The 24,943-nt window shown below is 36.4% G+C and overlaps 1 protein-coding gene across 3 annotated transcripts; it reads left to right on the plus strand.

Moving 5' to 3' along the window:
- Positions 1-735: 735 nt before the first annotated feature.
- On the plus strand, positions 736-22,276 carry LOC136235219 (isoamylase 3, chloroplastic). Of its 3 annotated transcripts, none has more exons than XM_066024798.1 (24): positions 738-1,046; positions 1,141-1,195; positions 1,291-1,359; positions 1,452-1,603; positions 2,156-2,249; positions 2,636-2,872; positions 3,129-3,233; positions 3,585-3,689; positions 10,739-10,873; positions 11,004-11,090; positions 11,653-11,704; positions 12,060-12,123; positions 12,465-12,564; positions 16,166-16,266; positions 18,025-18,076; positions 18,706-18,768; positions 18,919-19,008; positions 19,079-19,151; positions 19,849-19,928; positions 20,170-20,274; positions 20,368-20,466; positions 20,562-20,623; positions 21,111-21,219; positions 21,800-22,276. In XM_066024798.1, the coding sequence occupies exons 1-24, from the start codon at positions 925-927 to the stop codon at positions 21,914-21,916; spliced, it is 2,328 nt and encodes a 775-aa protein (XP_065880870.1). In that variant the 5' UTR covers positions 738-924; the 3' UTR covers positions 21,917-22,276. The 3 variants fall into 3 exon arrangements, 2 of the variants coding, with proteins under 2 accessions (XP_065880870.1, XP_065880871.1); XM_066024799.1 differs by having other exon boundaries at positions 911-1,046; positions 1,130-1,195; XR_010691719.1 differs by lacking the exons at positions 21,111-21,219; positions 21,800-22,276 and having other exon boundaries at positions 736-1,046; positions 20,364-20,466; positions 20,562-20,612.
- Positions 22,277-24,943: the final 2,667 nt, after the last annotated feature.

The raw sequence follows: 24,943 nt of genomic DNA on the forward strand, positions 1-24,943 counted from the left end.
GAAAAGAAAAGGAAAAACAAAAAGATCAAAAAACCTAGCCTGAGATTAGTCTAGGGAAGCTAACCCCCACCATATCATCCCTAAGAAGAGAATGAATATAAACAGGAGGATAAGAAAGGGTATTGACACCAATCATGCTTTCATGCCCAGCAGTCGTCAAATGATTCGCAACCCGGTTCTGCTCTCTAAAGATATGGCTGAACTTAATGAAATCAAAGGAAGAGCAAAACCTTCTAATTTCTTTGATAATGTTCTGGCTATTTAAACATATAGTATTTTTTCTAGAAATCATATTGATAGCATCAAAGTTGTCTGATTCAACAATCAACTTTTTCAAACCCAGACTCAAGGTGAGATTAAGGCCAGAAAAGATTCCCCAAAATTCAGTTAAAAAGGCCAAACCTAAATCAAGATTACGAGAAAACCCAAAAATAAATTTTTTTTTTGATAAACCCAAAAATAAAATTACTCTTATAAATTACTCTTATAAATATATATATATATATATATTTATTTTTAAAGATTATTACTCTTATAAATATTAAAGATATTTTTACATTTTATTCAATTTTTTTTATTGTTTTTGTTGAATTTCAAAGGTATTTTGGGAGGGAGAGATATTGGAAAGAGTCACATCCACGTGTCCCATAGAATGAAATTCCAATCCAGATAAATTACGTAACCCGTTCACGTGGCGGACAGATAAATAAATAATCCACGGAAATCCACGCTATTTTCTCCTCTCTCCTCTAATCTAGTACTCAGGGAAGAACGGAACCAGGAAAAAGAAAAATCAACAAACAGCCAAAAAGCGTGAACTCTACTCTCCTTGTATCTCACTTTTCCATATAAGATCCCTTTTTCTACTTCTACTTCTTTTCATATCCCTCCCGTTTCCTCACACTAGACTAGAGAATCAGAAAGATGCTTCGTCCACCACTTGTTCACTGCGATTCTGCTTCTCCTCCCAAAATGTGTATGCTCCCTAATGATAACATCATATTCATCCATTCTTCTGCCGGACCTTTCCGTACCCTTGATATGGGGTAATGCTGGTTTTTCTGCTTCTTGTCTTTTTAATTTCTGTCTATATATCTCTTGACTTGGATGAATTTTTGACCATGGTTAGCGTGTTGTTAGATTGAAATTCAGTACGCAAAGCTCAAGCGTCGGTGGACATCGAATTTTAAATCAGGCATGCATTTCTCTTTCTGTCAATGCATTTCGCTCTTTGATTTGGATACTTATTGAAATATCGCTCCATGTTTATTTGTTCTGGCAACCAATTAGACGAAGCGCCTAGACAAGCATACGACGCTTTCTTTTTTTGGTCGTGGTGTTCAAGAACGTGTGCTTCAGGTAGCTAACGCATTTTCCGGATATTAGCAGCATATCATTTAGCTCTAGAGGTTGGTCGATTCGGCTATATAATCTCATGTTTGTGATTGTAGCAAGAAGCGCCAATGTCGGAAACTATTCCTTTCAAAGTTTTTCCAGGTCAGGCATCGCCATTGGGAGTGTCAGAAGTTGATAATGGGATCAATTTTGCTATATTTTCACAGCATGCGACTTCTATCACACTTTGCTTACAACTCCCTGAAAGGTAGTGATTCTATTTTCTTTGTTCTTTTTATGTTTTGGCTGATCTTATGCTTTTGGTGTATGTTGCTTATAGCAAATAGGACGGAAGTTTGGCGATTGTTTATATCACAATGAGAAAGAGTTGGTCTTCTTCTTTGACTTTTTAACAAATCAAATGAACAAAAATGTTCAATTTTGTAAATATATTTTTAACAAAAGAATTCTGATTTATGATTACAAATGACATCTTTGTAGAAAATATGATTACTTTTTACTTTTAATTAGTGTATTATTTAACTTTATAGGAGTGACACATTCCCAATATGAAAGAAAACTAAATCAGCTACAGGTGGATGATTTCCTTTTTTTTTCCTTTTCAAAATGGAGCTCTTAACGTGAACATTGTTAAATGGATTGGCCTAACTGTTGAGAGTTAAAAATAAAAATGATCTGGCCCTTTGAATTGAACATCCTCAGTGCTATTTCACTGCCCTTAAACCTTGTAAACTTATTAACTGGTTTTCTTTGGCATTCTTTGCAATACATTTTTCTCTGTTTGCATGTTATATTATAGGGGAGCGCCTAAAGGTCTGGGTGATGGAATGATTGAGCTGGCTTTGGATCCTCACACAAATAAAACAGGAGACACTTGGCACATATTCATTGAGGTAGTCATAACATTGGGCTTCTCAAAGAACTGCATTCATGTCGTTTTGGTTATAACAGATAACAATCCTTAATTTATATCAGTTAACTTGTTGTATGCACACCAAATGCTTTCTAGGCATTGGCTCTACAAACTAGCTGCCGGTTGTTTTATCAGATTGATGTACCGTATCTGTGATTAAACTTTTCATTTAATTGTCTCCACTTTTGTAGTACCTGACATAGGGCTAGCATTCATTTGGTGTATTGCTTGTTAGAAGAACATAAAGAATATATATAAGCCTCAGCAATACTAATGATAGCCCATTAGATTCTTCTTCACTTTTTTAATATGGCCAATTTGATGTATGTTTAATGCATCTGTTTTGAAACATTTCTGTAAATGCAGGATTTGCCTCGAAGTAGTGTGCTTTATGGTTATCGGATAGATGGTCCTCAGAATTGGAATGAAGGGCATCGATTTGATAAGAGCATCGTGCTTTTAGATCCTTATGCAAAGCTAGTTGAAGGGCGCCGAGTTTTTGGAGATGTTTCCCATAGGTTGTCTAGATTTCTTGGAACTTATGATTTTGCTAGCTTGCCTTTTGATTGGGGAGATGACTACAAGCTTCCTGACATACCTGAGGTACTTGTATTATGTTTTGTGGCTCTTCTGATTTATTTTCCATTTAACATATTTAAGTAAAGAATTAAGTTAGACAAATATGTTCTCTTATGCCTGCGTTATGACATTTCTTCTATGTCCTGCTTGTACCTTCCAAGAGTTTAAAGTAGCATTTAGTTCATTGTTTGACAATCTTGTATAGGAGTTACATTTTGTGAATGTTTGCTTTTTCATTTCAATTTTAGCATTTTTCATATTTCCTTTGATGTCTTTGCAGAAAGACCTTGTGATATATGAAATGAATGTTCGTGCATTGACAGCTGATAAATCAAGTGAATTGGATCCAAAAATACGTGGGAGTTATCTTGGTGTTATTGAGAAGGTAATGACATACTTAGTTGACTGAAGTTGAATATGCTTTGATGTGTCTTATCTTGAACTGTGCTTTCCCACAAAGTTCATATATCTTCACTGAGAATTGTTTTTGAAATATTGAATCAATAGATGCAGCAACTACAAAACAAAAAAAGCCTTCGGTATGCAAATTGGTTGTTCCATTTAGTTAATGTTGACATTAATGACTGGATGTTTATGGGTCAGTTAGCTGTCTTCTTATAGTGTTTTGCATTTTAAGATATCACCCAAACTTTGCTATGCCTGCATGGACTCTCTATGGGTAAAGACCACGTGTCAATTTTGTAATTCGTGTTGGTTATTTTTGTTCAATTTTCAGATCGCACACCTTGTTGAGCTTGGTGTCAATGCAGTGGAGTTGCTACCAGTGTTCGAATTTGATGAATTTGAGTTCCAGAGGCGCCCAAACCCTAGAGATCATATGGTAAAGTAAAACCTTTGATTGTACTACTTTTTGCTATGAATTTTCTTATGCAAATTTATATCTTCAACCTTGTGGACTTCCTTTCGAATCCTTAAGATGCTTTCTGTTATTTTTTTTTGTTAACATTATTTGGCATTTTATTAGTTATCTAGCTCTGAAAGTTCTGTACTCTATGATTGAGTTTCAAAATTCAAACTGCTTCAGAAGACATTGTCAATGGCCTTGTTATCTTTTACTTATAAAAAGCATGCCCACTTCGTATAAAGTGTGTTACAAATAATAATAAACAACGTATTAAATATAAACATGCCTAAGTCAACTAAAACATGCTTAGACTGCTGTAGCCTATAATGTCTTCTTGATTGAAGGAGAACCTTGTATATATATGCGTATTGCTTTTAATTAAAATAAATTCGTGCAGGCTCTTAATCTACATGGTATCCCATGAATTTCTTTCTATTTTCATGGTACATAACATGGTATCATAGCCTTGTTTTGGCTTCTATTTTGCGTTTCTGGATTGAGATTCCAAAATTTATTTTCTGTTTTGTAAACAGAATTTCTGGGCTACTGGGTTTGTATTTTTTGGGCTGTTTCTTTCAGCATTAATGTCTGCCTTGTGAGCAAACTGTTTTGACCTAAGGTTCCAAGTCTCAGTACTTCTTCCACTGTTGTACGACCCGTTGTCCGGTTAGTTTTCCCGTGAATCTCCTTTTGTGCATTGGCGTTGCTGGCGGTCTATTATGTGTTGCTTCAATTGAGTTTTGCTTCTCTGTTTTTGACAAAGCTTAATGTTCCACTTCCGTCCCTTTTGTCCGATTTGTTCTTCTAGGTTGCGTCTCTTACATTATATTTTATATTTTAAAGTATTTTGAGTGTACTGTTTTTAAGTCTATGTTATCGGTATCTATAACCTGAGCATGATTAAAATGCATGCTCCAGTTTGAGGAGAGTGTTACATAATATTCATTATGATAAAATGTCACGATTAGGGATTTCCGACAGAAGTAATTAGGGAAGAATAGTTTAGGGTAGATAAGAATAGAGAAAAAGAAAGAAACAGAGAGATACGGAGAGAATCACGGATTTTCGAGAAGAGAGGAAGAAGGAAAGAGAGAGTAAGATTTCATTAATATTCATCTGATATCGACACACTGCCAAAGAAGAGACTAAATAGGAAAAACTGGTGCGGACGTGGCAACAATTACAAATCATAGAGCCGTGCTATTTACATATGTTGTATCAAACTCCTAATAGGTAACAACAACTATTAAGGCAATAAAACAAGACAAATAAGTATCTAAATGATCTCTCATTAACCCCCCTTTAATTCCTACTTTATATCGTGACAATACTCCCTCCTTTAATGCATTTTTGTGCCCAAGAATGTACAAAGGAGTGAACCGAGCCACCAACATAGACTAGTGCTCCCAAGTAGCGTCGAGTGCTGCCACATTATTGAGCTCTACACTTATTTTAATTTGCTGGTTGGAATCTGTAATCAGAATATAGAGAAGTTGAGAGAAATCTCAATGCTTTATTATGGAAAAAATACAAGTATTTATACAGGGAAATAGAACCCAACCAGGACAAAAAACAGACACTAATTAAAACCTATACTGACTCCTACAACTATTCACATTGGATGTTCACATATGTTCACACTCCCCTCAAGCTAGAGCAAAAATATTTATCATGCTGGCTTGTTACAATATAGTTTACCTGAACCGTATTTAGGGTCTTAGTGAAGCTATCTCCAAGTTGTTCATTAGTTTCGATGTAGGTCGTGGAGATGATGTTTTCTTCTAGCTTCTCACAAATAAAATGACAGTCTACTTCAATATGTTTGGTACGTTCATGGAACACATGGTTGGAAGCAATATGAAGAGCTGCTTGGTTATCACAAACTGATTGTGACATTGTTTGATATTTAGATTCTGCATTAGAGCGAGATACAACATGTTGCTTTTTACTCTTCTAAGAAACTAAATTTCCTCCAACAAAGACACAGTAGCCAGTAGTGGATCTCCTATCATCCTTGTCTCTCGCCAAGTTTGCGTCGTAGAAAATCTTAGTGAACGAATCAGAAAGATAGTCAACTTGGGTATGACCATGATTCTTGTAAAACAATCATTGTCTAGGAGTTAACAACACTGCCAAAATAGACTATATTAGGTCTAGTTACTGTAAGATAATTCAACTTTCCCACCAAGAGCCTATATCTTCCAAGATCTTGAAATTGCACTCCTTAGGATGTGAGATGCGAATTCGGCGTCATAGGCACACTGTATGGCTTAGCTCCAGATTTTCCGGTTTCTGACAACAAGTGAATGACATATTTTCTTTGAGACAGGAACATTTCTTTCTTACTCCTTGACACCTCAATTCCCAAGAAGTATTTTAGAGCCCCCAAATCTTTTGTATAAAACTGACCATGAAGAAAGGTTTTTAGAGATGAGATTCCTGAATGTCATTCCTTGTAATAACAATATCATCTACATAATCGACAAGAAGAATGATACACGATGCAGAGTATCTATAGAAAATAGAGTAATCACACTTGCACTTCTTCATCCCAAGTGTTTCAACTGCTTGGCTAAATTTCCCAAACCATGCTCGAGGATTTTGTTTCAACCCATATAAAGATTTTCGGAGACGACAAACTTTGCCATACTCCAGCAACAAATTTATGTGGTTGCTCCATGTAAACTTCTTCTTGGAAATCCCTATGTAAGAACACATTTTTGATATCTAGCTGATGTAATGGCTAATTAGAACAGGCCGCCATTGAGATAAAAAGGCGAGTAGAAGTCACCTTAGACGCTGGAGAAAAAGTGTCAAAATAATCAACTCCATAAGTCTGAGCATAGCCCTTTGCAACAAGGCGAGCTTTGAAAAGAGCAATTGAACCGTCAGAATTGACTTCCACAGCAAATGCCCATCGACATCCAACATATTTTTTTTCCAACAGGCAAATTTACCAAATCCCAAGTACCATTAGCATCCAAAGCATTCATTTCATCTGCCATTGAATGGCGCTTGTCCGGATGTGATAAGGCCTCCGATACAAATTTAGGAACAGTAGTAGTAGACTTAAGTGTATGGTTGACGACTTTCTTTTAACAAGATTTGGAGAAACAATAAGATGCCATCGGAATGGAGGAAAAGTACCCTAATCCCTTTGTATAAGAACAAAGGCGATGCCCAAGATTGTGCCAACTATGGAGGAATCAAATTAATGAGTCACACTATGAAACTTTGGGAGCGAGTGATCGAACAAAGGCTAAGGAAGAGCGTGAAGATCTCGGAAAACCAATTTGGCTTTATGCCGGGAAAATCAACTATGGAGGCCATCCATCTAATGAGACAATTAATGGGGCACTATCGAAATAAGAAGAAAGACTTGCATATGGTTTTCATTGACTTGGAGAAGGCATATGATAAGGTACCAAGGGAAGTACTTTGGTGGGCCTTAATAAGGAAAGACATTTCGCGGAAATATATTGACATCATAAAGGACATGTATGAGGGAGCGTGCACGAGTGTACGTACTAATGTTGGGAAGACTGAAGAGTTCCCTATTACAATTGGAGCGCATCAAGGTTCCGCACTTAGCCCATTTCTTTTTGCCGTCGTTATGGATGAATTAACAAGTTGACTTCAAGAAGATATACCATGGTGCATGTTGTTTGCAGATGATATTGTGTTGGTTGATGAGACGAAAGAAGGCGTGGAGAGGAAGTTGGAACTATGGAGACAAACTTTGGAATCTAGAGGCTTTAAGTTGAGGCGAAGTAAGACGAAATATTTGGAGTGTAAGTTTAGCGGTGATAGAAGTAGGGAGGAAGAGACAATCACCCTGGATAGGAGGGTTGTCCAGGGCTCGGATTGCTTTTGTTATTTAGGGTCTATTATTCAAACAGATGGAGAGGTGGATGGAGATGTTGCTCATAGGATTAAATCTGGTTGCTCGAAGTGGAAGAATGTTACGGGTTTCCTTTGCGTCCCCGACATTGAAGGGAAAATTCTACCGCACGACAATTAGACCTGCATTGTTATATGGTACGAAGTGTTGGGTAGTGAAACACTGTCACATTCATAAGATGTCGGTGGCGGAGATGCGTATGCTACGATGGATGTGTGGTCATACGAGAAAGGATTGGGTGAATAATGAAATAATTAGGATAAAAGTAGAGGTTACATCTATTGAGAATAAAATGAGAGAAAACCGACTAGGTGTTCTAATATTTGATCACGAAAGTATAGTTCTCTAGGTAGTGTCTCCAAGCAGTACAAGCTTGCAATATTGCCAATCACTCTCTCTCATAAGCTGAGAGTCTTTGAGTTTTTGGGCTCAGAGTGTTAGACAAGAAACAAAGTGGCTTTCCTCCTTGCAACTCGTGGTGCTCAAGTAGTTGAAATACTAACCGAAGGCGCTTGTAATGATTAGCTTCTGTGGGACTATAAATTAAAATGTCATAAATAAACACCAATACAAATTTTCTCAAGTATTGGGCGAAAATAGAGTTCATTAGTGATTGGAAGGTAGCAGAGGCATTTGTTAAACCAAATGGCATAACCTTAAACTCATAGTGACCAGAATGAGTACGAAATGCTGTCTTGTGTTTATCATTGGGGTTCATTCTGATTTGATGATCCCCAACCTTAAGGTCTACTTTAGAAAACACCATAAGGGCTTTGACTGGGGTGTATGACTCCTAAGTCTAACATTTCTGCAACTAGTTGTTCTATTTCATTTTTTTGGTGATGTGAATATCGATAGGGTCTTAACATTGATGGGGTCAGCGACATTTTTTAAGGGGAATTGAGTGATATCTACGAGGGGGTAATTTAGTAGGTGGAAGGAATATAGCCTGATATTCATCAATTAAGGGTTGGTATAGAGGTGATACCTGAGGAAGATGACTGACTGCATTTGCTACATTGTTAACTGGTGTTACAGACATTAGGAATAACCTTGATGTCACTCCCTTCCATCTTTTGGAGACCATTTGGTTAATGGACTTCAGAGTCGTGCCCTTTGACTTAGACCCTTATGCTATTCACTTAAGTGCAATCTCCTTCTTGCCTTTGTGAATGAGAAGTTGATTGAATTTGAAATCAATTGTGACTGGTGTATGTTGCCTCATCCAATCAGTGCTCAAAATGATGTCATAGTCCCTTAATGCCAAAGTCCGTAATGGAAAGTTGAACTTCTCCCCTTGCATTGTCCATTGACACTCTTCACATTTGGTATTCACCAATAGCTGCTTGCCATCTGCTACAGTCACACCAACTGGATGGATTTGAACCAAAAGAAGTTTCTCAGTAGCAGTAAAATTGGCATCCAAGAAGCTATGGGTGCTTCCACTGTCTATTAATATCATGATGTTTCTCTTGTCAAGCACTCCCTTCAACCTCCTATTGTCATTTGCTCCACCATCAATGATCTGCTCAGGGGACTCTTCTTGATCCTCTCCTTCAACCATTGGTTCTATTCCCCCTTCTATAGGGGTTTCTCCAACTTCTAAAATTACTTCTTCAGTGCTCATCATGTTGAGCTTCTTAGGAGCTCATTGATGTCTTGGAACATATTTATCCCCACACTTCCAACAAGGTCCAAGAACTCTTTTGAAGGGTTGGTTATAGGTTAATTGTTTAGGTTCCGAAGGTTTTTGGGTGAGGATTCCAGGTGGGTGAGGTGGATTTGGTGGTTTATAAGTTGAAATGGGTGTTGGTTGCCATGGTTTGGATGTAGTGTTTGGTTTGTAGGTTGATTTGGGTTTTATTACTTCCATTACTTCTTTGAAGTGTGTGCCTCTTGATACGTAGCTTGTTTAATGGCCGAGTATATGTTATGAGGCTCATGAGAGCGCACAACAGATCTTAATTCAGGCCAGCTACGAAACTTGAAACATAAAACTGTTCAGAGTTAGAGGGATGGACCTTCTCCATTTTGAGCTTAAGCTCTTCAAACTGATCCTAATAATCTAGGATAGTAGCCGTTTGCTGCAACCTGGAAAACTGCTCGACCACATCTGAGGTTTCTGCTTCTTGGAATTGTTTTGTGACTTCCTCAACGAAAATCTCCCAGTTAACCACAACTTGGCTTTTGATCCAATTATTGAACCATTTCTCAACCTTTCCCTGCAGAAATAAATCCACGAACAATTGAAAATACTTCTCGCATTTGCTCACCCCCTAGAGTCTGTAAGATTCCTTTATCATGCTGGCCAAACAAGGATGAACTACCCTTATCCTTAGTGAAAGATGCAGGAGAAATTTGGGATGATTGAGAGTTGTTTTTAACGATTTGGGTTAGGCTAGATAAGTTTTTGATAACCTCCTTAATGGATAATTGGGATCTGGATTGTTCCTTAAGAATAGAATCAATCCTCTGCTGCTGTCCATATTGCACATCATTGAACTGGTTTTTAATCGCCTCCATGTTCATAGTTGTAATTTCATTTTGCTCCTGTATCTTGGCATTCATTGCATTGATCTGTTGTTCGAGTTCTTCCATGGCTTGTGCTCTTTTCGCAGCTCGAGTTCTTTTAGCGGTGTTGCATACCATATAAGGTAAAGATCGCTAGAGGAAGGACTGTCTCTGATACCAAATGTCAGGACTAAGTTACAGAAGAAGTCTAGAATTAGGATAGGTAGAAAAGAATAGAGGTGAGGTCAGGAAGAAGAAGAAAGAGATCTAGGTGGAGAATGTTTCATAATTCATTGCATAAAAAGCTAGTCCAGAGATACTCTCTTTAATAGAGAAGAAGACAAAAACAGTTACAAAAGCAGGACCACTAAGGACAGGTGGCCAACAACTTCCTTGCCCCACCTGCTACACATACAACTCCTAAGAGAGGTTTTTTAGGGAAAGCAATAATAACAATCAAATAGTAACACCCACGTAACAGAATTAATTAACAAAAGTAAAATTACTAATTAGGTCCTTCTACTTAATTCAGCGTCTATATGTGACATGAGGTTTCAATTTAATGACCAAATTGATTGTTTAACTATTGGTTTTTCTCTTTCTTTTCTTTGAGATCAATACTTGGGGCTACTCAACAACAAACTTCTTTGCTCCCATGAGTCGCTATGCTAGTGATGGCGGGGGACCTATCAATGCATCTTGGGAGTTTAAGGAAATGGTTAAAGCCTTGCACGGTGCTGGTATTGAGGTAAAATACGGCTTTGTCTTCCGAAGAGCTGACCAATTTTTAAATGTCAATGTTCTCATGCGCAAGAATGCAACCACATACTTGTGCATGGACAGTGAAACTGAAGCAGTTTACTTGATACTCTTTACAGGTTATATTGGATGTTGTCTACAATCACACAAACGAGGCTGATGACAAATTTCCTTATACTACGTCATTTCGTGGTATTGATAATAAGGTGACTAGTGTGATATCTGCAGTTTCTACTGCTGTGGCATTGGTAGAATCATATTATATTTATATGTTATTTAGTAAGAATTTTTCACTGGTTCTTATGGTAGATTTCAGATAATTGCAATGCTTTTGTTACACTGTTGGATGCTTTAAGGAGAAACATTATTAATTGAGTTATTTAGAAATTGACATAATATATGAAGCTATTCTTGGGCCTTAACCTATTAGCTTAAGCTTTTGGGTTAAATGGTTTTGTGACATAACTTAATAAGTTGAGGTAATCTTTCTGAACTAAGAAGAATTTGGTTTATTTTTCATCCAGTTCTAGAACTTGCAGCCTGATTAGGCAATTTTTTTTTTTTGTATGACATTAGCTAATTTGAGAACCTTTTACTTAACCTTCATATGCATGTAACTGACGGATACATTGTTATTGATAATAAGAAGTCATTAACTGACATTTATTTGGGTAGCTGATTTTGTTTTTACCTTTTCCTGCCAGCAACATATGTCTCATTGGGTACTCTATTTTCTTAATGATACAACTTTTGAAATCGTATATGCAGGTCTATTACATGGTGGACCTTAACAACAATTTACTTAACTTCTCTGGATGTGGTAATTCTAATATCCTACTTGATTGCTCTCGGGATTATTTTTTCAAGTGCATTTTTGGATCATTTTCTATCACAAGAGAACTATTTCAGTAATTAAATTTTATTATGTCGACTTCTAAGAAATAAGTGTTTCTTCAATTTATACAGATTCTATGTTGAATGCAAAATCTTGATTTATCTTCTCTATGTGTTTGGCTTTTGAACTTTTGATCCAGATGCAAGTTAGAGATATAGAAATACACATGTGAATAAATAAAATAACTGTTCCAAAAACATGTTTTATTTCTGAGAAAAATTTAGATCATCATTATGCATATCTGAACAATTCTAAGTAGCAGTATCTTATTGTTCTCCAGGGAATACGTTAAATTGCAACCATCCTGTAGTCAAGGAACTCATCCTAGACAGCCTTCGCCACTGGTATGTTCAACATACAAGCATAACATGGGTTTCTTTATTGTCAATTGGGTGATATATTCATCTAGTCATAAATAATTTAACATATATATTGCTTAAAAAACATGATTTGGCTGTCTTAGATGATGTTCCACAGTCCACACTTGTTAACTTGATCAAGCAGTTTGGTTTAAATGACTAATGAAGTTCCCATTTTTCTGAAGTTGGTCATTTAAAAAAAAAAAACATCAATCTGTTAAGACTTGGGGGCTATTCCTACGCGAACTTTGAATTCTGGCAATATATGTACTTGTTGAGTCTCATGTGAATATATCAATCTCATTTTATTGCTTGTCAAACTGCAGGGTCACTGAATACCATGTAGATGGATTTCGATTTGATCTTGCTAGTGTGCTTTGTCGAGGAACAGATGGCACACCACTTAATGCTCCTCCAATTATCAAGGTAAGACATTATGTGGATCTCAATCGTCCTTTGTTCTGTTATGGATTATTTGTAGTTTCTTTGCCTTTACTAGATTTGTTCCCTTTTCATTATGAATCTGAGTTTTGTATCACATAGAAGCCCATAATCCCAAAAGCTTGTCAGGAGGATGCAACTATTTCTTCAACCTCAGTTTTTTTATGAGATTCATAAGGTTCGAGATACATTTAATTTTGTACCAGTAGTTTGAGAAAACTCAATAAATGTATTATTAGAATACTAGGTATTTATATATACAAAGAGGTATAACTGCTAATAGGTCCCTGAACTAATATACTAATAGGTTTCTAAACTAATATATAGTTACAATTATATACATTACACTTCCCCTCAAGCTGGAGCATAGATATTTGACATGCCCAACTTGTTACAAATGTAATTTACCCGAACCCCATTTAAGGCTTTGGTAAAAATATCCCAAGCTGTTCATTGGTGCCAATGTAGGCTGTGGCAATGATGTTTTCTTCTAGCTTTTCACGAACAAAGTGGCAGTCTACTTTAATATGCTTAGTACATTCATGGAACACAGGATTGGAAGCAATATGAAGAGTTGCCTGATATCACACCATAACTTTGCCGGAATGGTGACGTCGAAACCAAGTTCGGAGAGGAGATGACGAATCCACATAATCTCACGCACTGATTGAGACATCGCTCGATATTCAGATTCTGCACTGGAGCGAGAAACAACATGTTGCTTCTTGCTCTTCCAAGAAATTAAATTACCTCTAACAAAGACACAATAACCGGTAGTGGATCTCCTATCGTCTTTGTCTCCCGCCCAATCTGCATCGGAGAAACACTCAGTCTGGGTATGACCATAATTCTTGTAAAGTAAGCCTTGGCTAGGAGTTCCCTTTAAGTAGCATAAGATCTGTTCCAGTGAAATCCAGTGATCAATGGTGGGAGATGACATAAAATGGCTAACAACACTAACGGAACACTGTAAGATAGTTTAACTTTCCAACCAAATGCCTATATCTTCCAGGCTCTTCAAAGGGCTCTCCTTCTGATGTGAGATGCGCATTCGGAGTCATAGGTGCACTGCATGGGTTAGCTCCAGATTTTTCCTGTTCCAGACAACAAATCCAGAACATATTTTCTTTGAGAAAGGAAAATTCCTTTCTTACTCCTTGACACCTCAATTCAAACAGGGACCAACCTCCATCGGGTGAGAAAACAAAAGTCGCTGGAGCACGAAACAAAGTTGACAAGGTGGCCGATCGGAGGGAGACGAAGCCAACGGTGGTGACTGGAGTTGAAGGGGCGGTTGGAGGTGGCCGGACGCGCCGACACGTGGAGGTCCGCTAGAAGTAGGTGGCGTGTGCGGTGCACTCGCCGGTCAAAATTAGGTCAGACCACCGCAAAAAGGTCGAACGGCGGCTGGGCTGGGTGGTGAGACTGGTAGGTGGTCGGAACACCGAGAATCGGAAGTGGGTGAACCCCTATGTTACATGGACTCGTTGAAACTGGCGACGTACCGGTGTTGACACGACACGACACGGATCCGGGTACGAAATCCGTGTCGGATTCGTGAGTAACCTCTCGGATACGGCAAGCTTCGAAGGTCTGCCGCCGGCCCGCCGCTGTATGTAGAAGATGTGCGCCGCCGTTGAAGTTCAAGGTCTGTGGTTGTATGAGATCTCAACGAAGAAGAAGATGCCCAGCCTGGCTGGGCACCATTTTAAAAAATAAAAATTGGGCCCAAATTGTTTAATTTGAGCCCATTTGTTTTTTAATTAGTTCTGCACTCCAAAACGACGTAGTTTTTGAGTGCAGAACTAATGAGAAGAAATATACCGCCTCCTGCAGCAAATTAAACTAAAAAAGATCCCTAAATCCAAAAGCTTTCGCCAGAATATCCCGCCTCTTTTCTTCTCAGACTCTTCATCTCCCATCTATCCCTACCATCCTATGCTATCCTTAATTAATTGCTTCTTTCTTCCTTTCTCTAATATAAAACCATTTTAATTAATCAGTTAATGGATGTTTTGGTTTTTTTGGAATTTATATATATATATATATATATATATATATATATAAAAAAAAAAAAAAAGGGCGGCCCGGTCGCATTACGCGTCCCCGCTGAGCGAGGGTCCGGGGAGGGGTCCCACCACAAGGGATATATATATATATATATATATATATAAAATTATTCCCGTATCCCCGTACCCATGTCCAAAATTTTTCAACTTGCCGTACCGGATACTCGGATCCGCACCCGTGTCGGACACTCGTATCCGAGTCCATGTAACATAGGTGAACCCCAAATCAGTTTGCACACTAGGGTAAACACAAGAGAAAAAAGTTTGCACACACTAGGGCAGGTTCTGATACCATGGAGTTTGAGAAAACGCAATAGATGTATTATTAGAATACTAGGTATTTATATACAAAGAGGTATAAATGCTAATAGGTCCCTAAACTAATATATAGTTACAATTATATACATTACAATAGCTAAAAAAGAACAAACTATTGATAGTCTTGAATGACATGCTAACTTAAAAAGCACATGATGCTATCTGGAAAAAAAAAATATAGGCCTAATACATCATCAGCTCCTTGAACTTGTTCATAATAGTAGATTGGCTCCCAGAACTTTGCAAGTGTCTCACCAGCTCCTTGAACCTGATTATTCTGTATCACGAACTCCCAGAACTTGTCCATAAAAGTAGATTAGCTCCCTAAACTTTATAAGTGTCTTACCAACTCCCTAAACTTGATTATTCGGTAACAACTGAATACAAAAACCATAATACTAACTCTCAATCATCATCCATTCGATCTCTCAAACCTGCAACACTAATCTTATAATAGGTTAAAAGGTATGAGAAGAGAAAAAATTACCTCTCGAATAGATGAAGATGCATTTTTAGAATTTAGGTTTAATAGGTTTTTGTATTTAGTTGTTACGGAATAAGCAAGTTTAGGGAGTTGGTGAGATACTTATAAAGTTTAGGTAGCTAATATACTCACTAATCTTATAATAGGTTATAAGGTATGAGAAGAGAAAAAATTACCTCTCGTATAGAAGAAGATGTATTTTTAGAATTTAGGTTTAATAGGTTTTTGGATTTAGTTGTTACCGAATAATCAAGTTTAGGGAGTTGGTGAGACACTTATAAAGTTTGTTGATACGAAATAATCAAGCTCAAGGAGCTGGTGAGACACTTGCAAAGTTCAGGGAGTCAATCTACTATTATGGACAAGTTTAGGGAGCTGTTGATGTATTAAGCCAAAATAATAATTATGGAATGTTCGTGATACCAAGAGTCCCTACATGAGGAACTTTAAGTTGCTTTTAAAGTTGCATATAGACGTTGAGTTACTACTTTATGTTCTTTTTCCTTTATCTTCATGTAATATGTCATAATCTGTCATGATTCGTTAAATTTCTATTTCTTTTGTGATGAGCAGTTAATATGCAACGTAGTTTAGTTGGTTTTGATTGTGTGACATATGTAAATTTGTCTTCCAGTTGATTGGTTTAATTCCAAATATTTTGCTCCATTGATTTGAAACCATTTTGATGTGGTGACTTGTGTTGTTGATGAACCAGGAAATTGCTAAAGATCCAATCTTATCAAGGTGTAAGCTTATTTCAGAGCCTTGGGATTGTGGAGGCCTTTATCTGGTTGGACAATTTCCTAACTGGGACAGGTAATTATCATTCCCTAGAAATTTCATCCCAAGGCTGACAATTTACCCTTTTTGCTGTTTGGCCGGCAAAAGATAGTTTGGAATAGAAATCTCATCCCACTGGATATGAGATATCTCCTATTCCCTTCCCATCCCCAATTGATCAACTCCATTCCCTTTCTCCTCCATTTATTTACACTATATATTATTTTATTTATATCCTATTAGTTTTGTTGTATATATTCTCGTTATTGTTTTGTTATCATCGTTCTTGTAGAGGAATAAATGTCTGTTGCTAATCTTGGAAGATTCTTGCCGGTTCTGTATTTAGATTAGATGATTATATGCACTTTGCTACAAAAAGTTATCTGATGCTCCCACTGAAGGAATTTTGGTTGTTTTATGCTGACACTTCTGATGCTGCTGTTTTTGCTGATACTTTATTATTGAAACATATTGCTTTTTTTTTTTTTTCATCTGGTCTGTCCAACTTTATAGAATTTATAAATTGCTGTAATTGCTTTAAATATTGAGAAAAAAAGTGTGATAGTCTTTTGCTCCTCCATATTTCTGTTTATTGGCTCCATCGTAATAACAGCTACATGCATAACAAACCAAAGGCTAAATAAAAGAGTTTATATAGTGACTATGAATTGCTGTTGAAGCAAAGTTTGAAGTGATGACAATAGGGAAGTTGATTTTGTTAGAGTCTACATAAGACCTCACAATTCAATTTCATAATGGAAATCAGTTTTCTTATTGAAATATATAAACCCTAGGCAAGATATAGATATTACAAACAAAAGAAATAAAGAATTAGAGAAAATTTGATTTCATAATGGTTTAAACTGCAAGGTGCTGCTCCTTCCCCTCCACGCTTGAAGTACTGTATTTAATTATTTTGACCTTAAAGCCTTGATAGTTTGTCTGTAGTTAGTTTTGAATTGCTATATGGTTTAGAGGATTGTAGCTGTCATGCTTAGAGTATTATAAATGGCTACTCAGATCCATGTGGACTTTGTCAGATTCATGTCTGATAGGTTGCACTATCAAATAGGTATGTCAGAGATTATAAAAAAAAAAAAAAAAAAAACTGTTATTGGGCCTTAACTATTAGCTTAAGCTTTTGGTTCAATTAGTTCCATGACATGATATCGTAGTCTCTTAGACCAAAGAGATCAAGGATTTGAATACTGGCAACTCCCAATTATTAAAAGGATTTCAACACATCGCAAGATGGGTTTGTGTTGTGCCTAGAGGGCATTCATGTGTGGGGGTGTGGCAGAGATTATGATAAAAGCTATTATTGGCCTTAACTACCAGCTTTTGGTTCAATTGATTCCATGAAAATAATGACTACTCCTTGCGGTCTCAAATAGATGTCGTTTAAGGTTTTTCACCAAAACCAGTAAAAAATATTGATTAGGCTATTAAAATGACTAATATATCCTCAATACTTCTCCCCTAAAGCTCTACTTTCTATGTTATTTTTTTTTCTTCTAAAATATTATGCCTTAATTAGAAGTATTTAATTAAGAACCCTCTCTCTTATTATAAATAAGGGCAAATTTGAGCAAATATTGTCAATAGTGCATTGATAATATAAAAAGTCATAAAAAAGAACAAATTGATAATCCTAAAACGACATTTATTAGAGACCGGAGGGAGTAATATATAGAGGCATGATTCTTGATATTCTTTCCATTTTCATTTTCATATGTTGAGAAATTGTACGGTTGGGAACCGTTGCACCTCATTTCCTTTAGTTCTATTATGCAGGTGGGGTGAATGGAATGGGAAGTACCGTGATGATCTTAGGAGATATATCAAGGTGATTCCAGCTAGAACAATATAACTTGTTCAATATGTTAGCCTTAGGTTGAAAAAATGTGCAATTTAAAATATACTCCAGTGACAACAATATGGCTTCATTGCTTTTCTTCCAATCTAACATTTCATGGTGTCCAAATTAATTTGAAATGAAATTACTAGATATTTTTCCAGAGAGTTATTTTGGACCAATATGAATGCCAGTAATCAAACGGTGATTCCAGGAGCAAAAGCTCTTTCTCATGAATGCCCTTGATTTTGATTTTCAAAGGATAATAGTCGTGAAGATATTTTATTATCATCCTTGAATGCCAGTAATCAAACAGTGATTTCAGTTTTTGGAAGCTAGGTTTATATATTATCATCCTTGCAGATATTTTATTTTCATATCTAGGTTATAGAAACTTTCAACATGGAATTCCTTTGATATTCATTTATATTATAAATTGCATTTTCTATCATCACTCTGTATTAATGTGTGTTCACCTTTTATCCTTGGCCAGATGATCATCTTATTGTAATTCTGCTTATTTTAGAGATGTTCAGTAGTCAGAATGAACAGTTGCTGTAACACTCGCTTGTGAATATTTGTATTTATTAATCTTATTAATAAATTTTGTATGCCTATAGGGTGATCCTGGTTTGAAAGGTAGTTTTGCAACACGTGTTGCTGGCTCTGCTGATCTATACAGAGTAAGCGCCATATATATCATGAGCATAATCAGTTATTCTTAATCTGCAACTTGCCTGTAGAATTAGATCAGTTTTCTTGTGCATATTACTTGTACACTACAACTTTTTTCTATTGTAAAAGGTGGCAAATGGTTTCTGCTCATTGTATAGGTGAACAACCGCAAGCCTTATCACAGCATCAATTTTGTAATAGCACATGATGGATTCACGCTGTATGATCTTGTGTCATATAATTTTAAGGTACTTGTGAATGTAAATTAGGGACATTATGCAACTTGTAGGATTTTACTTATTATTGTTCGATGTGTAGCACAATGATGCTAATGGAGAAGGCGGAAATGATGGAAGCAATGACAATTTTAGTTGGAATTGTGGATTTGAAGGTGGGTAGAATACTTGCTTGTACTTCTCAATATGTTTTTCAAGTTATTCATAGTTTTAAATATGAAATGTTAAAAGATAAATATAAAATTTTCTTATTGGTATCAAATGATAGTATTGTGTAGTGTCTACTATGTTGTCATGAACTTTTTGAGTTTTGGCTATGATTTCTTCTCAGATGCGTCTGTGTCAAATCCATTTTGACTGTACACTGGTTCACTTCTGCAGTTAATACATTGAATTGTAATTATAAGTAGTTTGTTATCTTGGAATACATATCTTCACAACTATTATCCTTTGAAAATCAAAATCAAGGGCATTCATGAGAAAGAGCTTTTGCTCCTGGAAACAATGGCTTGAGGAGACATCTGATGCAATTTGCCTCCTTCTCTCACCTAACTAATTAGCCTTTTTCATAGATTTTCATACAAACAGCTGACAATATCAGGACTTATATAATTCAAGACGTGATTCATGATAAATGGATTCAAAGTTGCTTAAGAACCAAGTAGACTTCTGCTTAATTTTTTTGGGAAACATAGAACTATTTAGGACTTGTAGTTCAAACCTTAGTTCATGATAAATGGATCCAAAGTCTTTAGTGAAGAGGAAGATTTACTATTAACACTGCACTTCCCCTTATCTTGTTTTTTCTTTACTGTTAGTTGATGATGATTGTATTATTTATCTACTGTGCAGGGGAAACTGATACTCCTAATATTAAAGCTTTACGCTCCCGGCAAATGAAAAATTTCCATTTGGCACTTATGATATCTCAGGTAAAGTGCAATATCATGTTTACATATTTTGAACTAGTCCAGCAACAACTTTACCTGGTAGGCAGACATAAAATGCAATTTGTAGCTGTTGGTAAACAATTTTGCATAGCACTCTCACCTTTTCTTTGTGACAGTAATTCAGTAGGCCAACTATTGTCCTTGATTTACTTGTTTTACTTAGTTGGCCTACTGCGTCCGTAGATTTGCAGCATTTATATGATTTACAAGAGCATATTAACAGGGAATACCAATGATGCTTATGGGGGATGAATATGGGCATACTCGTTATGGAAACAACAATAGTTATGGGCATGACACTTCTATTAACAATTTCCAGTGGGGACTTGTAAGTTTCTCTTATAGTCTGTTGCTGTTTATGTAGCCTCATCTTTCGTAACCCCTACTAATGGATCCCTTGCGTGATCTTTTGGCAAGACAGTTGAATGAACAAAGAAGTGGCCACTTCAGGTTTTTCTCCGAGGTGATAAAGTTTCGACGAGCACTTGATGTATTTCGTAATAAAAGTTTTCTTGGAAAAGTATGTCTTTATATGTTATATATAACTGCAGTTATTTCACAAATATGTTACTGTCATTTATCAACTTATAATTGAGATCTTGAACACTCGTGCAGAATGATGTGACATGGCATGAAGACAACTGGGACAATTATGAAAGCAAATTCCTCGCATTCACGTAAGACAACTATGGATGTATCTAATGTTATTATGGCAGCTCAACTATTATAAACTATTTACGACCATATGATATTTGCTTTCTTGGAGGTTTGCAGTAGTTCTATAGTTGAAGTTGGCTCGTCTCCTTGACTGTTGAGTCAATGTTACATGAGTATTTAGCCTCCTGTGATAATAATGGGAATTATAGACAAATATAGGGGCTTATTACTCTGAACTGTGCATATCTCTCCCCGCATTCTCTATTACCTTCCTCTCTCGACCTTCCGTAAAAGTCATGCTGAGTGATGTATATAGTTAATAAATGACCTGCTATAGTTAATGTGCTGGATCTTAAGACCATATGATGTTTTTTTACCTAATATAATCTAGACAGTAGATAGTTTGCATATCCTGAGCTAATAACAGCATACCTGGAATTTCCAGTTGATGATTAATCGTATTCGTGCCCACTGTAATGAGAACTTGTGTTGAAATTCTTTTTGCAGGCTTCATGAGAGCAATGGAGCAGATGTCTATTTGGCGTTTAATGCTCACGAGTACTTTGTTAAAGTTCCAATACCCCCACCACCATCAAACAGGCAATGGTTTCGTGTGGTAAGCCTTTCTTTCTTTCTTTCTGGTGCATGTGCCACAGTCTTTTCCACTAGTAACCTGCTTTGCATGCAGATATAGATTGCTTTGGTAGATGGGCATGATATCCATTCATTTATAATTATTTGTTCATCTTTCAAGAATTTTATGATTCCAAGACAATCTAATGGATTATGGGTTCAATAGATCCAGTTGACCTTTTAGCATAGAATTTGATTTTTGGTCTTATGAATATCACAATGTCAACAGACAACACTGGAACCAGTTTCAATGCTGTTGCCAACTCACCCTCCTACATATTATTCTTGTTCTAAAGTTCGTTTTCTTCTTGAAGTGTTATTTCAGTTTCACTCCCAATGAGTTTGACATGTGTAGAGCCCATGCAGGAACACTTCACAAATTTCGCAGTTTTGTTTGTTATCTGCTCAGTTTAGCACTAGAGATGAAGCTCTTTTAAGTGTTAAATAGAAGTTCATTTGGTTTATCGGCATCTTTTTTTGCCCATTTACTTGCCCCTTAATTGTTTTGTCAATCATGCTTTGGCATAAAGTATAGATTGAAACATTTTTTATAAAATTGTAAGGTGGACACGAATCTCGAATCTCCGGAAGACTTTGTTCCTGATGGCATCCCAGGAATTGGAAGTACCTATAACGTGGCTCCATACTCCTCAATTCTTCTCGAGGCTAAACAGGCATAACTGCAAACTGCTGAGTTGGTGACAGATGAATATTCCTGTGTCACTTCTCCTTATTGCTATGGTTGTCAGAGATCAAGTTTTCATGTGACTAGATAGAAGAACATGGTTACAGCTGTAGTGAGTAATACTCCAGTACTCTTGGAAAATCCAATTAATAAGATTCAAGCAACAAGCAAAGGCTTTTGTATAGTTGCTTTGTTGTTACACCAACCTACCAATGATTTCTATCCATTACCACTGAACACAAAGTTCTTAGTTCTATTGCTTATAAATGCAGTGACGTATCTTATGCACATTTACTGTGAGATGTGTACATAGAATGAATTTGTTGTATGGTAAACTTTTATGTTTTTGCCTGCATTCACTGTTGTTGTTCTTGACAACTTATTCAACATGTAAAAAGAAAACACTGGAGATCGTGGGCAGCATCACATAAACTCCACACGAACTTTTATACAACCTGTCTGTCGGTTGTCCATGGACCCAGCAAATGGTCCCTGGGCTGTCAGCCTATTTTATCACGTTTTTTTAATGAGAAAAGAAAATTCCATTAATCAAGAAGCATTGCAAACATGAGACAAAACAAGGGTAAATTACAAAACTGGGTCAAATTGGAGATTGTAAATTGGAGGTCAATTTACATGTATCTAGGGTAAATTACAAAACTGTGCCAAATTGGAGGTCAATGTAAATTGGAGGTCCATTTACATGTATCTAGGGTAAATTACAAAACTGGATCAAATTGGAGGTCCATTTACATGTTTAAACTTATTACACAACACATTACATATCTAGACTATTTAATTAAGGAATTATCCATAATACTTATATATATATATATATATATATATATATATATATATATATATATATATTAGAATTTCTCTCACCGCCAACTCGAAGAAGCTTTTTCTCTGCGAACTCGAAGTTCATCAAGTTGAAAATATTCTAAAAAGATATTGAATTTTATCTACACATTCACGCAATTGGATAAACAGATAAATTTTTATAAAACAAAATGTTTGTACATTCAAGGAATAAGAAGATAAAATACAAGGAAAATTTAAGTTGGATCAGGGAATTCTCTTTCATTCAGTAACTGTGGACAGTCAGGGTCTTTGGGCGGAAAAAGTAGGGCCCAGAAATGGAAATCAGCATTAGGGTATTTTTCTCTTAAAGTTTGAAGAAAAAGGACTCTAAATTGCAAAGATCTTTTAAGTTCCTAGTTCATCTGCTTCTTTGGTAGCTTTAGCAATGGTGGACAGTGTTTGTGCTTTCAAATCCTCAAGCGACTTCATGAAATTGGCTTTGGAAGCAACTTTCTCTTTTTCAAGAAGAGTAAGCTTTCTCCGAAACACAGTATTCGTTGTTTGAGTTAAAGTGGCTTTCCCAACTCTTTCTACCCAGTCTTTTTCAGCTTTAGCTTCACCTTTGGCTGAGTCTAATGAAGAAATAGTTTCGACCATCTTATCTTTCAAAGCCCCGAGCTCTTTTCAAATTGGTTTCGGACTTTGAGATACTTTTCAGAATTAGTCTTCAAAGTGTCATGCTCACTTTGGAAAGTCTTCAAAGCTTGCATATGCTTTCGAATGATTTCTTCCTTAGTGGCTATTGTTGAAACACCTTTCCACAAGATTTTGATTTGACAAAATCATTTAAGTTTAATCCATGATTAAGAGACAATTAAATTTAAGTGCTTTGATTTAATTGTACTAATCCGTTTGTTCAATATTGAGTATAAACATAAATGCAAAAGGAAATAAAAATTAAGACAGGACAAAGTCAGCATGAGAACTCAACACAAGCTGAGTAAAGAGCAACTCAGTATAAGAGAAGATAAGTCATCTTCAAAACAACAGCTTAAGAATGAAGCTGATCTAAGAAGCTGAGTGGAACAAAGCTCAGCATGAAAGAAGTCTGCTTCAGAACTAGATCTTGCAGAACGAAGCTGACCATGGAAGCTGAGTGAAAAAGAACTCAGTATGAGAATTGGTAACAATCAAAGACAATGACTACCGAAGTGAAGTTGAGTGATCTTCAGGACAACATGAATGATCCGTTAGCTAAAAGACAAATCCGACAACTGTCTGCACCAATAATTGAAGCCTTGGAATTACGAAAAGCCAAATTCCGAGATGCATGGGTCAACTGTTCGTTGCTATAAGACAAACTGCCACAAAAAGACAAAGCCTGTAGGAAGAAGACAAGCAAGACGTCTGAAGAAATCAGAAAACAAGATTGGTCTGCACATCTGAAGCTGACCAGAAGGTTGTCCCCCAAAAGAGCCGTTTTGGATTCAATGGACAAATCAAATTCAAATCATTTGAGCCTCAAAATACAACTATAAAAGGACAAGCAATCCTCTTGGATCATTGCCGAATTTACAGAATATACAAGAGAAAAATACAAGCTCAAAGCACTAAAAAACAAGAAAGAAATCTTACACCAAATTTTTATTCCTGTGTAAATGCTAGATTGATTGTTTTGTAATCATCTAAAGTGTTCTTTATCTGAAAAAGAGCAAATTGTATCAATTGTGAATTGAGAGTGTTGTGCTGAGTGTTTGGTTGTAAATACTCAGTGGTAGAGAAATCTAGGTGCTGGTTTGTAGCACTTAGTAGGAGTTGAGTAGACGAATAGAGGAAGGTACTCTTGCATATTCAACTGCCTTGTAACCGGTTTGTGCTCTACCTTTAAAGAGCTCAGTATTGGATTCTAAAAGCCCGGAGGAGTCTGGGGACTGGACGTAGGCAGAGAGGCCGAACCAGGATAAGTGATACTGAGTAATTTCTAACTCTCTCAAAATATATATATGTGCATGTGTTGCTTGTTATATTTACTCAGCATATAAACTGTTTAAAGCTGACACTGAGTAAATTAGAGTGCTGAGTTGGAAGCTGACCACAAAAGTGTCAATTCCCAACTCTCAAGTGAAACAGTCTTAGTCAACATCTGACTAAAGCTGTCTTACACACTAAGATCGGTCAAGCTGACCAAAAGCTGAGTTAAATAAACTCACCAAAATTA

This window comes from Euphorbia lathyris, chromosome 7 (assembly GCF_963576675.1).
Source record: "Euphorbia lathyris chromosome 7, ddEupLath1.1, whole genome shotgun sequence".
NCBI lineage: Eukaryota > Viridiplantae > Streptophyta > Magnoliopsida > Malpighiales > Euphorbiaceae > Euphorbia > Euphorbia lathyris.